Source organism: Trachurus japonicus, chromosome 6, assembly GCF_045865225.1.
Source record: "Trachurus japonicus isolate A0001 chromosome 6, Traja_1.0".
NCBI classification, from domain to species: Eukaryota; Metazoa; Chordata; class Actinopteri; order Carangiformes; family Carangidae; genus Trachurus; species Trachurus japonicus.
In genome coordinates this window covers 6,198,315-6,215,561 of record NC_140912.1, presented here as the reverse complement: position 1 = coordinate 6,215,561, position 17,247 = coordinate 6,198,315, and the positions used below count along the sequence as shown (strand labels likewise).

General features: G+C 40.1%; 1 protein-coding gene across 1 annotated transcript; it reads left to right on the top strand.

Annotated features, from left to right (window-relative positions):
- The first annotated feature begins 33 nt into the window (after nt 1–33).
- scamp2 (secretory carrier membrane protein 2) lies at nt 34–17,102 on the top strand. Its single transcript, XM_085778486.1, has 9 exons — nt 34–202; nt 4,628–4,705; nt 4,984–5,070; nt 6,307–6,418; nt 7,560–7,688; nt 9,804–9,963; nt 11,251–11,352; nt 14,025–14,142; nt 14,981–17,102. The coding sequence occupies exons 1-9, from the start codon at nt 146–148 to the stop codon at nt 15,128–15,130; spliced, it is 993 nt and encodes a 330-aa protein (XP_085634612.1). The 5' UTR covers nt 34–145; the 3' UTR covers nt 15,131–17,102.
- Nucleotides 17,103–17,247: the final 145 nt, after the last annotated feature.

Genomic DNA, 17,247 nt, shown 5'->3' with positions numbered 1-17,247 from the left:
GTCATCGCCCAGCAGCGTCAGGGCGCATGCGCCGACAACTTGACTCGAGGAAGTGAGGAGGAGAGAGGCAACACAAGCGACAAAGACGAGTTTGTTGTTTATTCCCCACTCAGAGAGGACAAACTAGCCCCGCGGCCTTTCCACCATGTCGGGATTTGACAACAACCCGTTCGCAGCGCCGGACAGCGACAACCCGTTCAACGTGAGTGTTTCATGTCGGTGTTAGGGGTAGCTGAGTAGCTGGTAAGGAGCAGTCTCTAGCCTGGGCGCTGACATATCACTTGCTAAAAGGAAACTTGTTGGGAGGATGTGGGGGCGGGACATGCCGCTGCTCTCCTGAAAGACATTTGGCCAAGGTGGCTGATTGACAGCACCGAAACCAAACAACGAGCTCTGCCGGAGAAAAGGGCGGGGTGTGCTCTGGGTTTAGTTGCAGGAAGTTAAACCGTAGCTAGTCAGGAATGTGTGTCAAACCTTTTTAGCTTCATTTTCACTGCTACTATTCAACTCGAAAAGCATTGGTATCACTGTGTGGATTCCCCGATGTGTCGATTATGATTTAATTGAGTGTGTACAGTAATATGTACATTTGTTTAATTCAATAGTGGGTACTGAGATTCTTTACTTGAGTAATACCACAGAATACTCAAAATGTACTAGCCTACATGACATGCAAAAGTACTGACAGCCACAGATAACTTCTTCTATCTGGCATTAGTAAGGTGTTGATACTCAGGGTTAATCAGGCAGCATTTTGGTCTTAGGTCTTCCTGCTGGAAGTACAGTTTCTATGCAGTTGGATAGTTGTGTACCATGAGAGGCTACCTCTATCTGGTTGAATTTCTCATCTACAGGATGCAGCCTTGAAGTCCATTCAGTCTATAAAAAGCTGTGTAACTTCATTGTCTTTGTGTGCTAAAGCAGTATTGAATCTATATAACTTTTAAACATACAGCCTGCCAGCAATCGTTGAGTTAGTATGCAACCACTATTGATTTTTCAATGTTTTAGAGGCTCACTTTGAGGCAAAAATGTGTAGCTAAGTTTATTTTTGCTTACATTGTGTTAATGATGATTAAATGTCTCACTTCTAGTAAGTAACAGCTGTGATATCTTGACTTTGATCCTGAATGTGAGTCAAGGTCCAAAAATGGAGGATTCTGATTCAGTTTGAGTACATTTTACCTCATTGTCCATCTTGATTAAATGCCAATTTATTTTAAACCTCAAATTTGAAATCTCGACCCACTAAGTATTATTATTATCATCAATATTTACATATTTAATATTCTGAGGTACAATCTTCTTGGTTTCCAACACAGGAAAACCTACAGTATGGAGTCTGTTTAGTGTCTTGTGTATTTTTTCTTTCAAGGATTTGACCTTTTTTTTCTGTGTAGCCGTAAAACCATAAACACACTTTTCTATCATCATCATGAGACTATATCTTACTCAATCTTTTTTAATCTTTTTTATTTACTACTCAGTAGCTCAAGTTGAACATTTGCAGAAAAGGAAACATGTTAGCCGGTCCACCCCCCTCTCTTTGAGCATGTCATTTGGTCACAAGTAGCTTCTTCAAAAATGTGTGTGGGGGTTAACATGCAGCATGAGAGATCAATGGGATTTAACCGACTAGTTACAATGGACAGCTTGTAATATGTGACTTAAGCTGCTGTGCAGATAACATCTAATCTAGGTTATAGCTCCACGCCATACACACCCACTGTTTTCTGCCACCTGATTTTTAAAATCTGGTTTCATTTATTATTTTATTTCATTATTTTATTAGGTACTAGGCCTAAATGTTGAGGAATTTTATCAAAGCTTGTTTGTTGAAGTTTGTTGTAGAAAAACCATCGGTAAATTGAGACATCCATGACTTGAAGGCAACCAGGCAACCAGACAGATTTTATGACTAACTACCTATATTGACGTTGCACTTAAACAGTAGTGCACAGTCATATTTAGTAGACCATCTGCACAATAACCATGACGTCAGTGAAGACCACTGTTTGCTTGCTGGGTGTGGAAGTGGCTGAATAAATAACCCGGTCACAGAATATGTCACTTCGCTGGTTAAATCCCAACAGGCTTCCTGCCTGTGGTCAACGTCTAAACAGTTGAAATATTTCCAACACAACCCATTGTGCACCCTTTGTGACCTTGGAATTAACTGTAGCATTTTTCCCAGTCGTGTATCTATAATTTGTCACACTGTCGAGTGGTTGAATGTGATAATAAATCTGTTCAGCAGCCGTATTCAGCTGTAGATTATGGAATAAGTGCAGTAGCCACGCCCTGACACACTCCAAAGGCTATCAGAGCAAATCCTGTTTCCTGGTGCAGGGACAGAGATGGAAGCAAGGACATCATGTTGATTTGAGTCCACATTTATTTTCATTGCTTCAGATTCAGACAAGTCTTCAAATCTTCAGAGCTGAGTGAAGAACGTAGCCTGCACACCTCCTAGCTGCTGCTTTAGACATGGTAGTGGCTCCTCTGAGCCGTTAGTCCTCCTCGGTGAGGTTTTAGTGGTTTTCAGCGCTACAGTGCTCTTCACTGGCTGCCGTTTAGTGCTGTGTCATCAAAAGGCACAAGCAGTGCTTCAGTTGTGACTCAGCAGGATACTTCCCCTGCCTTTACATATGGTAAACACAGTTTGCATGATAAGTTTTGAGTGTCTCCTTAGGCAGCAGGAAGACGTTCCTGTTACAAGATGTTAGATACAGTATGTATGAATATTTAGGTAGTGGTAGTAGTAGTAGTCAGATCAGTCTGAAAGGGTGTGATCAGCTGCATTTTTTTCATCAGTTCATTGAACTAGCATAATACCTGGCATTTACCCATAATGCCAGGTATTAAAGTGTTGGGACTGTTGAGTCACACTACATCCCTGTCTCCTACTGGGAATGTTAACAGGTGTGTCTGGAGCAGATAAGTTAGTGAGGTCACACTCGACATCACATGACCAGCCGTGTGGAGCTGTCATGTGAGCTTCTTGTTCTTAGCTCATGCTCGTAGAGGACACACTGACACAGATGTGTAGCAACTGTTGTTACTGTGGTTCAGCTGCCTTTGTCACAGGTTTAGTTTTATTGAACACTCATTTGCTTGTTTATTAGGAAGAGCAGGCTAAAACAAATGCAACACTCCTCTCTGGTGACGGTTATTGTTCAGTTCTTGTTGAAACTGGTTCGTGGTCACAAATGCGGTGATACAGACATGATGATGAACAACATAAAACGAACTGCCAGCTCATGGCATGAAATGTGGGTCAGAGACAGTTCACAGAGCCAAGACCAGGTGAGGGTGACGAAGGTCTGAGACAAAGACCAGAGAGATGAAATCCTGGTGGACCAGAGAACAAAATAGTCCAACAGCCAGGGAGTATTTTGGACAGTAAAGGAATGTGAAATATTCTCAGAGGACCTGATACTCAGTCAGAGGCTCAACCACACCATATTACAGTAGATGAATACAGGTTTCTCATGGCTGGACTTGAGGTGTAACTAAGATTGCAATTCATGCTGGTTAATCAGTCATAATAATCAATCATGTTATTATCTTTATCATTAATTCACTGGTCAGCCATTTTATCTCAATAACTCAACAGTGTTGGCTGTAAAATGTGAGAGGACAGTGAAACACGTCAGTGACAGTTGTCCACAGCTCAAGGTGACATCCTCAGGTGTTTAACAGTGAGTCTAAAACAAAAAAACAAAATATTCAGTTTTCTGTCATGTAAAACTGATCATTGATCGATGATTACTCTGATTCCTGCAGCTCTCATTTGAATGTATTTGCCTTGTTCATTCCCTTTACGTTGGATTACATCTGCTTTCTTTCACAAAATCCATATGACAGTGAGAAAAGTGTTGGTTCACTTTGGACTGAACTATGGTGTTATTATAAATCCAGTAATGCGGACCATTTTTAGGTCAGTGGTGCACTTCGGTTTAGACCAGAGCCTCGGAAAATCTCATGAGCTGCTGTATCATTTATAGACGGTTCAGTTCTTTGATTATTCATATCTCACCAGAGCCAATTAATGTTTACCAGTAACCCATGCCCCACTGCTGAGAAAAGACTTCTTCTGAGCTAATGATTTATCAAGACCTTCACAGGTTATTGCAATAATAGCTTGGTGTGTTACTTGGTCAGAGCAGCATGGTACCAGACTCGACCTCCAGTGCATCAGGAGTGAAAGTTCCTGCAGGGGAGTGAGTTCTCGTGGAGATAAGATAAACACCACAGCAGTAATAGTAGTGTGTTTTTCAGAGGGAAAATAAATGCCAAGACTCAAGATTAGAGGACGTTTGAAGTCCGACAAATATTTAAAGCACCAGTGCTGCTCACTGTGCTCAGGCAGCCCAAATGCAGCAGGAAGTCCCAGGTTCGATTCCCTGCCGACATGATATTGTACGCTGTTTGTCATTTCCCCACATTTCCTGCACTGGTCCGGTGGTGCACTGTCCAAGAGTCCAAGTTAAAGATGTTTGAGAGCTGGCTCTTTATGGCTCAATCAGAGAATTAAGTCAATTGAAAAGGACTGAAGTAGTGAACTGATGCGTTCAGTGTGTGTGAGTAACTGATGGTGATGATGATTTGTGTTGTTTTTCTCCAGGACCCGTCTGTCAGACAAATGACCAACTCCAGTGTAGAACCAGTTGAACAGTACAGCCCGTTCCCTGCCCAGTCCACAGTAAGAATCTGAAACCACCACCTTTATCTTTGTTCTTCTCAATTAAAATTTTTTGTTCAACCTTTTTCCCTCTGCCATTTTTCCTCTTGTTGAAGATTTGATCATCCTTGTCTTTGCTGTTTTTTTCTGCACATTGTACTTGTGTATCTCCTTTTTTTGTTTTTCTTGTTCTGTTCATCCCTGATTCCCCTTATTAGTTTTCAATTTTCATTGTTTGTTTGTCTTTCTTGTCGTCTTATCCCTCTCACACCTCTTTATTTGCTTACCATTTTTTCCAGGAAGGCTTAGCTACTCACACAACTCCAGCCTCCGCTGCTCCCTACCAGCCCGCTGTACTACAGCCATCCACAGAGCCCAGTCCACAGGTGAGTTACCTATCAGCGCCAAAACTTCCTCATCATTATTATCTGTTACAGTAAAAGTAATTAAAGGACAACAGTACAACAGTTTCCTCGACCGGGAGTTGTAAACTGCAGCTCTGTTCTGGTTCACACAGTAGGCAGCGCTGTGCTGCAGGCGTCTACAAAAATAGTACAAAAAAATAAATAAGAAGAAACACTGGACATAGAGGGGAGTCAACAAAGTGACAAAACAAACAGAAAATTAGAGCAAAGCTAAATAAATAAACCAAATACAGAAAAACAAGAGATAGTGTGGAGAATTTTTTTTTAAACCATATTCCAGTAAAAAAAGAAAAAAAAAAACGGGATGATTTTTGAACATAATAAATCTTTATCATTTATCATTTAGCTAGTAGTAACCCTTTAATGGACGCTCCATGTTACAGGATCCAAAGAGCAACCTCCAGTGTGATCTGAGATATTACTAATCTAACACATGATGCAACACTTACAGCTACATTAAATAGCTAATGCCAGGCCAAATAATGGCCTTTCAAATATTTCACTGACAGTCCACGCCTTGTTTCTAAGAGACCTGGCTGTTCAGCTGTTTGGCCTGAGGCACAAACTACATTAAGAATTTTGCAATGTGTACTTTGCATTTGTTTACTTTATGATTACAGAGCTCAACGCCATCATAGAAATACATGGTTGTAATGATAGGCAGCAGTCAGCTGGATGTAACGTCTGCAGCGACTGGATGAGAGTGAGCAGCCGGCCGTCCATGCAGCCTCACAGTATCTCCTCCTCCTCAGTGTTACCTGAGGACGGTCGCTGGCAACACAAACATCCTCTCAGTTTACACAATATTATAATGAGCCTGCTTGTTCCTCTGGTAAAGTCATAAATATTCATAGCGCTACAGATAACCTACATCCTTCCTTCTTTCTGCTAAGCCAGACGGCAGATATGAAGATCAGGAATATGTGTTTTCAGACATTCAGTGTCATGGCCATGTAAGAAGTAAAAACACATGTACGGCTCCATAAGCACTTGTACAAATGCTCATCTACACGTTTGCTACATGTTAAACTGGTTATCTTATTTTGAAATGTTGCGTCGCCATCCTTTTTGCCTCTGCACCATCTATACTGTATGTAACATGAGCTGCTGACGCGTCTCTGCACTAATGTCACCAAGATAAATTCCTGAACATCCACTGTGTTTGTCGACTAAAGTGTTTGTGACTCTCCTGTTCAGGCGACTGCTGCAGCAGCTCAGGCCAACCTGCTGAGGCAGCAGGAGGAGCTGGAGAGAAAAGCTGCTGAGCTGGACCGCAGGGAGCAGGAGCTCCAGAGCAGAGGCCCCACAGGTCATTAAAGACCTCTTCTCTTCCTCCTCCTCCTCCCCTCCTCCTCTCCCTCTTCCCCTGCCCTGCTTTCCTCTCCTTTCCTCAGCAGCAGCCCTCCCAGAACACTCCCAGAAATAACACAAAACATAAAAATGTTTAACAATCAACACAAAATTACTGAATTGAGGTCACAGACTCTTCGTTGATTTTGCTTTTCTTTTCTTTTTTTCTTTTGTATTAATGAACATTTAAGCACACATTACAAGACCGTTACACAGACAGTTAGACATGTACAGAACCGTATGGGACAGAACAAACCAGAGAATGGGGGGTGGAACTGTGAAAAGAGGTGTTGATCAGGCATATTGAATTTGTTGGGAACAAAAACAGAGAATAAAGAGGTTAATAAAAAGAAAAAGTGGGAAAAGGAAGGGATGAATGGTGTGAAGTAGTGTTTCAATGGATCAGCTCTGGACAAATTGTACTGTATGAATAGAGACCAGGTGTTATTGTAGTGGGTGATATTGTCTTTCATGGTGAAAAGTTTTTCCAAATTTGATTGATCAGTTAGCAGGTTTTGCCTTTCAAATACAAACAAAAACCGTTAGAGGTTAAAACGGTTTGAAGGTTAAAATCTGGTTTTCTTTTCTTCATATCTTTGTTCATTCAAGCCGGAACACTTTTATGCTTCCATCCGTGTCAGGAAAGCCAGAGACGTTGTGTTTCTGGGCTGTTCTCCTGAACACAATACCCAAGTTCAACGTTCAAGGTCACTCACTGTGATCTCACATTCTTGGGAGTGTGACATATCAGGATTAGCCAGAGGGAATTTCATTACATCTGGCACAAACATTCACTCAGACTTAAGGGTGAAGTGATCAGAACTTGGTGGTCCAAACACAATATTATTATGACACAGTTTAACTCAAATATCTACAAGGACAAAATTACTAACTGCCACAATGGCTACTTCAGTAGAACCATATTTTTCTGCACAATGGGGAGTCTAAGTACTAGTACTCACTATATATTTGCTCCATGTCAATAAATCTTCCTAGAAATAAAAACCAGGAGGTATATTGATGGTAGACTGATTATGATTTGATAGAGCAGCCCACTCTCTCTCTCTCTAACAGGGATGTTTCTGTCTCTGTCCTAACAGGTAAAGAGAACAACTGGCCACCACTTCCCAAGAGCTTCCCCATCAAACCATGTTTCTATCAGGACTTCTCAGAGGAAATCCCCCCGGAGTATCAGAGAGTGTGCAAGATGATGTACTATCTCTGGATGTGTAAGTACATAGATGTAGATGGTAGGTGTGTTGGGCTAAAAACGTGAATGATGATATAGTTTCTGTATGTAGTAAGGATTATTGTTGACAGTTTTAAGCATTAGCATAAAGAAAATGCCACAAAACCAGAGAGCCTGTCACAATCATGACATAATCGCCTGATCACAATTATTTGAGCTGACCACAATCATTTTACATAATGGTTCAAACAAAAAAACAACTGGATGAAACTAACAGAAATGTCATATTTCCATCACTAGTTCCTCATTGTTTTCCACTGTTTGATGACATCATTGCGTTGCGCCCCCTTCACTGCAAAAACTCAAAATCTTACCAAGAATATTTGTCTTATTTCTAGTCAAAACGAATCTCATTCTACTTAAAATAAGACTCATCACATTAAAAGCAGCTTGTTTTTAGACACTTTTTACTTCTTAAGTAGAAAAATCTGATAGTGGGGCAAGTTTTTCTTTCTTATTACAAGCACAAAAAATTAGCTTTCACTGGCAGATTTTTCTACTTATTTTAAGTGAAAATGTGTTTGAAACAAGTGAAAAGATCTAAAAACAAGTCATTTTTAGGTGACGAGTCTCATTTTAAATGAAAAGAGATTAGTTTTGACTAGAAACAAGACATTTTTACAAGAAATAAGACAAATATTCTAGGAGTGTTTTGCAGTGTTCTTCTTCCACTATGGTTGAATTACACATGAGTGGAACATTGCACACTGGTTATCATTTCTAATATTCAACAACCACATTTCTATGAGCATCTACTGACATTAGTGTCATGGATATAGCTGCAAAGCCAATGGCTCTTCTTCTTCATAAGGTGTATGTATTATAAAACTACGTGTAGGTTTGTACAATAGTAGTGGCCTCAAATGATCAGAAAAAGACAATTCAAGCGTTAATATACTACTAATAATACTAAAATTTCATGATTGTGACAAACCTAGGCCTCATCATACAGTACTACATGTAGTATTATGTATTTCAAAACTTCACTGTTTTGATTCACTCACTGTTTGAAAATCTAAACTTACAGTAGGTTTGCTTAAAGGGTTAGTTCAACATTTTGGCAAATTTGCCTATTGTCATAATCCCTATAGTTTTAGGAGTAGGTTCATTACCTTTAATTGTTGGTGCAAGCTGTTTTTAGATGGACGGGACAGAGACACAAGCTGCTCAGCTAACGCAATGGAGGCTCATGGTATTTCCATGTTTCCCTCATCAAATTAAATACACAATCCAACAACTCCAAAACGCTTTTGTGGACAAGTTGTGACCTGCACATTCACGACGCTATGAAATAACAACATATAATAGTGTAACATTATGACACATGAAGCAAATACTCTGAACTACTTTTCTGAAATCCACCCAGCAGCCATGTGTGGGATGTAGTGCATTTGCCTCGAAAACAACTCTGTCTCGTAACGTTCCATTATTATTTCATAGTGTGGTGAATGTGCAGGTCACAACTTTTCCACTCGAGTGTTTTGGAGTTGTTGGATTGTGTATTTCATGAGTTTGATGAAGGAAACACAGAAATCCCATTAGACTCCGTAGCGTAGCTCTGAGCAGCTTGTGGCTCTGCTCCGCTGTTCTAAATACAGCTTGCACCGACAATTAAAGGTAATGAACCTACTCCTAAGACTAAAGGGATTATGGCAAAAGGTGAATTTGCCTAAATTTTGAACTATCCCTTTAAACATTTGCTGTGTTTGAATGATAAGTGCTATTGTGCACAGTCACTGTGATCACTCACAGAAAACCATCAAATGTAAAAATGCCATCTTGTGGAAACATAAGCACTCTGCATGCAGGGACACTGACACCTGAAATGTCTTTCCTCCTTAGTTCAGTGGGATTTATTTAGACCCTGACTTTATGACCCTTAGTGATATTTTTTGTGTCACCTTCTTTTTCTTAGATGTAGCCCAGTTTGGTATTAGTACATCTTAACATTGTGTTGTTCAGATCTGTGTAGCATTACTCATTTGTCACACCAAATGACCAGAGTGGTCTCTGTTTACTGTATACATGAAGATCAAGCTGATTTTCCAGATGTGATCAGTGTGACTGACACCAGGCTCCCTCTGTGTTTCCTCAGTGAACTGTGTGACTCTGTTCCTCAACCTGCTGGCTTCTCTGGCCTTCTTCACTACTCAAACAAGCCATGGAGTGGACTTTGGCCTGGCTATTCTCTGGCTCATCCTCTTCGCTCCCTGCTCCTTCCTCTGCTGGTACCGGCCCGTCTACAAGGCCTTCAAGTGAGTCGCTCTTCTGTGCAACACTTTTGTGGTTGAGTTGTATTGTGTTGTCTCAGTAACAAGTCTGGAGTGGTCTGCAATGAATGGACCACATTGCTTACAGTACTCTACACACACAATGTAGCACTGCTCTCTGCATCTGCATTCTCAACAAAGGTCAGGTAACAGACACCCAGTTTACACCTGGCATTAAAGGTGCGTTCACACTGGACCTTTTATTTTTGTCGCTGGCGACAAGTTTACATATTAAGTCAATGCAAACGAGCGACTGAGTGATTAATCGCTCAGGCGAAAAAGCGCTGGGGCTCTGAGCGATTTTTTGCTCTGTCGCTTGAGATGAGAAAGTCTCTGGCCGTCAGTTGCTCGTCCCTCATCCCTCAGCACTGATTGGCTGCCGTAATCTATGCGTAACTATGACAACTACTGAAATCATGGAAACGTAATACAACTCCTCCGTTCCAGCAGAGCAAAGCCGGTTTGACGTTGTACGGCGCTTGTGGGACTTCCACAACAGGTAAACGGCGGTAACAGGTACAATGTCAGCTGTGCTGGACCGATACAAACGGGAAGAAAAGAGCGACTCCGAGCGAGGTGAAATTCACTGTACTCGCTTGAATGACGTCATCAGAGCGATCTGTTGAATGAATGAATGAATGAATTTATATTTATTTACGTGTCGTGCACCAATTAAGGTGCCCAGCCTATAAGGGCTTACAAGACACATTATCATCATATTTAGACACCAAACAAAATCATCAGAGCACAGACAAAACCAAATAAAAACCACATGGAATTCACATAAATAATTCACTTTTTCTTTTTGACCAGGCACTTTTTATGAAAGTAGCTATAGTAAAGACTTCTTTTCTGAAGAACCATTCCAACTTTACCTCATCATCAACCCAAAACAACTCAGGTTTCACATTTTGCATTTTCTGAAACAAAAACTGCCTGGCTTCGTCATATAACGAATTAATTGTTCCAAAGTGACGAGCGACTGCAGCTGAGTGACAGAGCGATTTTTTTTTGGAGCGACACGAGCGACAGCGACAAAAATAAAAGGTCTGGTGTGAACCTTAACATGCGACTGGATATCATTTACACCTGGCATCAATATGCTTCATGTCCACATTGAGATCCAATCACATATTTCAACCAAACTAAATGAGACGGTGTAAAAACACAAGTTATCAGTTTAATAATGAAAGTGCCAATGTTGATCTGAAAACGTGTTTGTTCATATATAGATGTAATATGTTAGTGACATGCATGTTTTCTCTTCTCTAGGACTGACAGCTCCTTCAGCTTCTTCTTCTTCTTCTTCGTGTTTTTCTGCCAAGTGGTGATCTTCATCATCCAGGCCGTGGGGATCCCTGGCTGGGGCAACAGGTGAGTCTCTCTATGTGTGTAACATTTGTTTGTGAGAGATTAGACATAATATTATAATAAGTGCCCCCTCCCTTTGGTACATTTATTCAACTCCTGGGCCTTGTTTCAGAAAGCAGGTTTGGTGAGTTTTGGGGTTTTTGGTTTCAAAAGCCAGTTCAGCTTGACCAGTTACCATGGAAACATACTCTGTGAGCCGAACCTGCTCGCTGGCAGGTTTTCTCCAACTAACCTGAGTTTGTGAAGCCTGAAGTGATATTAAAGTGTGTATAGTTCACTATACTTACACGATTATTAGACCTTGATTGGATGTTTTATCAGCATATCATTTGTTTGAACGTTCTTGTTTTTCTGCACCGTCAATTTATCTGAACATTATTCTCAGCCTTCACATCGCTCACATGACACATTATGGCCACATGTGCAGCTCAGAGCAAATTCTCTGTCTTGCAACTTGTTTTTTATTATTATTATATTTTCATATAGATATAACATCGGTAACGCAAAGCATGTGTCCATGGCAACTGTCTGTCAGACTGTGAGAAACGTCACTGAAACGTCTAATATACACGTTGTAATGTTTCACTTTGACAGAATAGCAGGTATTAATCTATCAATAATCAGTGTAGTATGAAGAGATGATGCACTCATCAATTTGTTTCCAGGCGTGATTGATGCATGGACATTTTTTGATTTTTTATTTTCTATTCAGGAGATTGTAACAAAAGAATTTCCCTGTGGGGATCAATTAAGTCATTCTGATTCTGATGTTGAATGCAGCCACTAGGGCAGGTTGAACAACATCATGACTGCTGGTGATGGTGTTTGAACTATATTTTTATATTTCATCTTTGTTGCTTTAGTTGGTTTTGTGTCTGTTTAAGTGCACCTGCACAAACTGGAACAGCTGACCGTTCTTTTGCAGCTGCTACAATCAATAGTTTTTTTGGTTTTTGGAATATGCATGCACTCATGTTCTGCATCAGCATTTATAAATATGTCTAACTCCACTCGTGAGAAGTAGGAGGCTGGAGTGTGTTCCATTGATGAGGGCTAGAGTTTAACTCGGTGTTAGATTAACTCAGATTTGATTGAACTAACTGTTTTGAAACTGTAAACTCAGAGTTTGACAGGTCGGGGTTAGTCAACCCAGAGTTCAGGTTTAACTCAGAGTTAGTTAACCCTGCTTTCTGAAACGGGGCCCTGGTGAGTTTTACTTGAGGTTTCTTGTCTTCAGTGTCTGCGTTGCTTCAGTCAGCTGACCTATATGCTACTGTCCTCTTCCTTTTCTCTTTTTTTTTTTATCACTCTGCATTCCTCCATCTCTTCTGACAGAGACTTTCCATTCTTCAGCCTTTAGTCGACTGCCTCTGCTAACTCTGTAAGTTTCTGCTGCTCACTGTCTCTGCCACCTTCTGCCAACACCTGCTCTCCTCTCACTTTGACAGATATAAAGTTTGGTTTTGGCAAAAATGAGTTGAGTAAGTGGACTGGCTTTACACTTCATGAGAGTAATCAAGAATAACACTCAGTATATAGTCACATTATCACTTCACAAGTCTATTTCAAAACCAGATGTGACTTGGCCTCTGTTTCCAGGCTGCTGCTCTCTGGAGGAATCAACTGATGAGTTCAGGCTCTTCACATTGTGAACTGTTTTAAATACTGGTCTTAGATTATTTTTTAGTTCTTACCTTTTTTGTCATTTTATTTTGTGTTTGGAAATATTTTATCTGTTAATATTGTTATGGAAACAGATTGAAAGTATTGAGTGAAGATAAATGTGAGTAGAAGCCCATATATTTTGTTTTTTGTTTTTTTTAAGAGCCTTTGATTTTAAAGTGGCACTTTCAGGGGTGAGCCCAGTCCATTTTGCATTTCATAATGACACTTGTCTTGTCATTAAGGAAATTTGCATCATGACAAAAAGACAGTGGAGTGGATCCCATCTTATTTTTTTTTATATTTTCCAGTGCTGCATTAGTGATGCAAAGTTCAGCTACTTCTTCTTAACAACAAAGGGGCTTCTGAGATATTAATATGGAAATGTCCCCACTCCCCAGACATTGAAATATGTTTTATTTGATCTTTTACAGCATGTATTCATTAATTATATTTTTTATGATGAATTTTTAATATACTGTACTTTATATTTGGAATTGATAGATCTTCAAGTTATCATAAACATAAGGCAGACAAAAAATTACAATAAATCAAAGAACAAGTTACAACAAATCTAGACATGAAGCAGCTAAAATATGCATTTTACCACAATTTAATTGTAAATTAATACATTAGAAAAAATAAAAAACACTATATCACTAACTTTCCTCATACTCTTTGCTAACCTTGTTTGCTAATCTAGTTTTCTCTATTGGAGTGAATGGATTGCTTTAATACCTGGTATATTTTAGCACTGGCAACAAGTTACCTGTTTCAAGACAAACAGTGTTCATATTTGATGTATTGACTGATATTATCTTTTCAAATCAAGTTGTTATGTCTGATGACCTTCGTCCTTCTTTTTGCATCCTCTCAGCTTTTCACTCTGCTTCTTCAACACATTCTTCTTTTCTCCCTAAATGTAACCAAACTGCCATCTAGGACACTGCGCCTCTAAACTGTACAGTACATGTGAACAAAATGTGACTATCAGTAATTTTTTTTGACTCTAGTGGCTGGATCGCTTCCTTCACTGCCATGAGTTCAAACAAGGCAGTGGGAGCCATCATGATCATCGTGGCCATCCTCTTCACCATGTGCGCCGTGCTGTCCGTCTTCCTGCTTAAGATGGTAAAAGTTCATTCATTTCTCCTATATATTATTATTATTATTATTATTATTATTATTATTATTATTATATATATATAAAAGGGCTGCAGTGCACTGATGCGGCTTTTTCGTTCCCAATGCAGATACTGATACCTGGGCTTAGCGTAACAGCTGGTACCCGATATGATCCAATACCACTGTTGGATAAATAAACTGTATACCTAAATGTCATTTAGAAGACAGTGAAGGCATCAGGCTTGATTTTAACATTACTTTCCTGACTTTGCAAAACCGTGTTGCTCTGTGTTGGTTGTCTACCGTCCTGAGAGACCTTTCTACTGCATCTAGTGTACTTAATGGGCATTTGTAGCTCATACAACCCCACTTCAAAAAAGATGTTGGCTCGGTGCATCCCTTAATTTTCAATTCCATGTTGTGTGTCAGCACAGAGGGGCTTTGATTTCAAGTGCTCATGGCCTTTTGTTTGATGTTATTTGAGTATCTGTTGTTATTTATAAATGCTTAATAACTGTACAACAAGCCACAATGTGTCTTCACTGTTTGTTCCTTTAACAGTCCCATGATTTCCAGCTGATTTCCTGAAAAAAAGTAGTTGATGTTGGTGTAGGATATTTTCAAGAAAGACCTACTCACTGTGGTGGTCATTATGAAGTAGTTTTTAGCCAGTGTCATTGAAATAGGGGTAAACAGTGTATTTGGTGAGAACTGATGCAGACCAGTAACATCTGAACCAGAGAGTAGCATGATGATAAAATGGTAAATAGACTGTTTTGGACAGTTATTTTCGATGTAACCACTCAGGGACACCATTTACTCACCAATCTCCTCTCGTCTGCAGGTGCACAGCATGTACCGCCGGACCGGGGCCAGTTTCCAGAAGGCCCAGCAGGAGTTCTCACAGGGCGTGATGTCCAATAAAACCTTCCAGACAGCCGCCGCCGGTGCAGCTTCCTCCGCTGCCCAGGGAGCCTTCCAGGCAAACAACTAAATATTAGATTTGGCCAAGATGAGCTCAGATGGAACAGGTCAAGGTCTATATGTTATCAGGTCTGGATGGCTGATTGAAGGGGTTTAACTGAAGACTTGGTTGGCACCGAGGGGAGCAGCTCCTTCCTTCATGATCTAACCTAATAACGTATAGACCTTGAACTTGGTGAGGCTGCGTTATCAGCCTCCCTCCTTTCACCCCCACCATCACTGCACAACATGTAATTCCCCAGGTAACTCTTCCTCCCACCTGCGGACCAGTGAGCAGCTGTGCGTGGGTGTGAAGGGGCGGCCGGGGGGGAAGGTCACACATGAAGTGCATTTGGAGGTGGAAAGCATGAATGAAGTTAACTGATTGTGTCCTTGCTTTGTATATTTTGTGTGCACTTTTTTTTGGCAATGCTCGTAAGCGTAATGTGCGACTGTGTCGTTGTGTGTACTGTATGTGAGCATGTGTGTGTGTGTGTGAGTGCTGGAATGCTGGTCACATATACTCATGTGGCCTCAGGATGCTTGGGTGTTTTTTCCACACTGATGGTGGATCCTGATTGTGTAATATAAATAAGATGAAGTGTTTCTCTCATTGATTTGGCTTTTTTTTTGTCCTGAAAAACATTCCCCTTTATTGCTGAACTGAATTTGTCCAACTTTTGTGTGCTGCAAATTTCATTCTAACAAGGAAGAAAACTAATCCGTCATGTGGTTAATTGGTAATAAATGGATATTACTCTTACTCTGATTATTAATTAGAATCTGGCATCATAATTAATTTAATGAGGAGAAGTACTAATACTGGGCTGGCAGCCTCCTCCGTCACTTTGAGCTTTCAGGTTGCAGCAGCGTGCTGTCAGGATTTAAAATGTGCCTTCGAATTCTCTCTGGAACCAAAATGTTGCTTTGACCTTTTGTAAAAACCACTGTGGTATCACTGGTGGACGTGTTTTTTATAATGAGTCTTAGTTTCACGTGACTTGTTGCGCTTCGTCTCTCGTGCTTGTAAACAGCTAATTTAATTTAGAAAACCGACTAAATGTATGGGCACTTTGTCGCTAAAGCAATAAACACAAGTTCTTTTTCTTTAGATGCATTTTGAAGCGGCTCCAGCTTCACCTTTGAACACAGCCTTGCTTTAGTGTCGTTTCTAAGGAAACCAAAGTAATACTGAGTTTAAAATGGACATTTCTTGCCAGTAAAATAAATGCCTTTACACCCAGTAGACCTACACCAGTTCATACGGTTTGTTTAAAGGACCTGAGTCAGAGACCTTCCTCTGTTCATTTACACTAGTAACTCTAAATGCAGCAGGAGGGTCGGGGGATTTGTTCATGTTTTCATGCAGCAGCATGTTGAGAGGTGATTCATTAAAAGTCATCAGAAAATACCTTAGACTTTTCTTTTTTAAAATCCTGAGCTGTGCTGAGATTTGACACTCTCAAGCATGAAACAGGACAAAAACCCCAGATCTGTATCAGAATTATAATTTCCACTGGGCCCGTGTGAATTTGCCTTAAAAGTAACAAGAACAATCAGAACAGAAGGCCCAGCATCAGCAGTACACAGCTGCAGGTGTTGCATTTTCACTTCCTCTGTTTATTTCACTTCACAATATAATTACAATCCTCAAAAGTCTTCCTTTTACCTCTGTAAGATAGCACCCTGCTCTAAATTATTTGTGGACTGATGTATATTTTCTATGCGGTTTCTTATTGTTTTAAAACATGCATATGTGTGTTTTATTTGATGTACTGTTATAAAACATCGGCTTGGGTGTGATATATGTCAGCGTTCCTGAACAATCACAGATAATTTGTGTGACGTTCCTGCAGCAGATAAGGGTCTAATTTAACATCCATGATATAATACAGGATTTGTATTAATTCACACATCTGTGAGCTTTGTATTAGCAGAACACAATCCAGAGCCTTTTGTATTTCAATATTGAATATAGTATCTAATAAAATGCTTTGCTTTCAGTTCAAGCTGCTTGTGGTGTTTTCTTTACTTTGTTATAACCTTATTAGTGTGATAACTTTCTATTTATGAGATTTTACACATATATTGACATTAAAAATTTGACCACAGGTTGGTAACAACCCGAGTAATCCACATATACAAGGA

Excerpts from the sequence above, each read along its gene's own strand:
- scamp2 (XM_085778486.1), top strand. The coding sequence starts at position 146 with ATGTCGGGATTTGACAACAACCCGTTCGCAGCGCCGGACAGCGACAAC. Across the intron at positions 7,689-9,803 it reads GATGTACTATCTCTGGATGT|TGAACTGTGTGACTCTGTTC; the intron begins GTAAGTACATAG and ends GTGTTTCCTCAG. Across the intron at positions 14,143-14,980 it reads CCGTCTTCCTGCTTAAGATG|GTGCACAGCATGTACCGCCG; the intron begins GTAAAAGTTCAT and ends TCTCGTCTGCAG.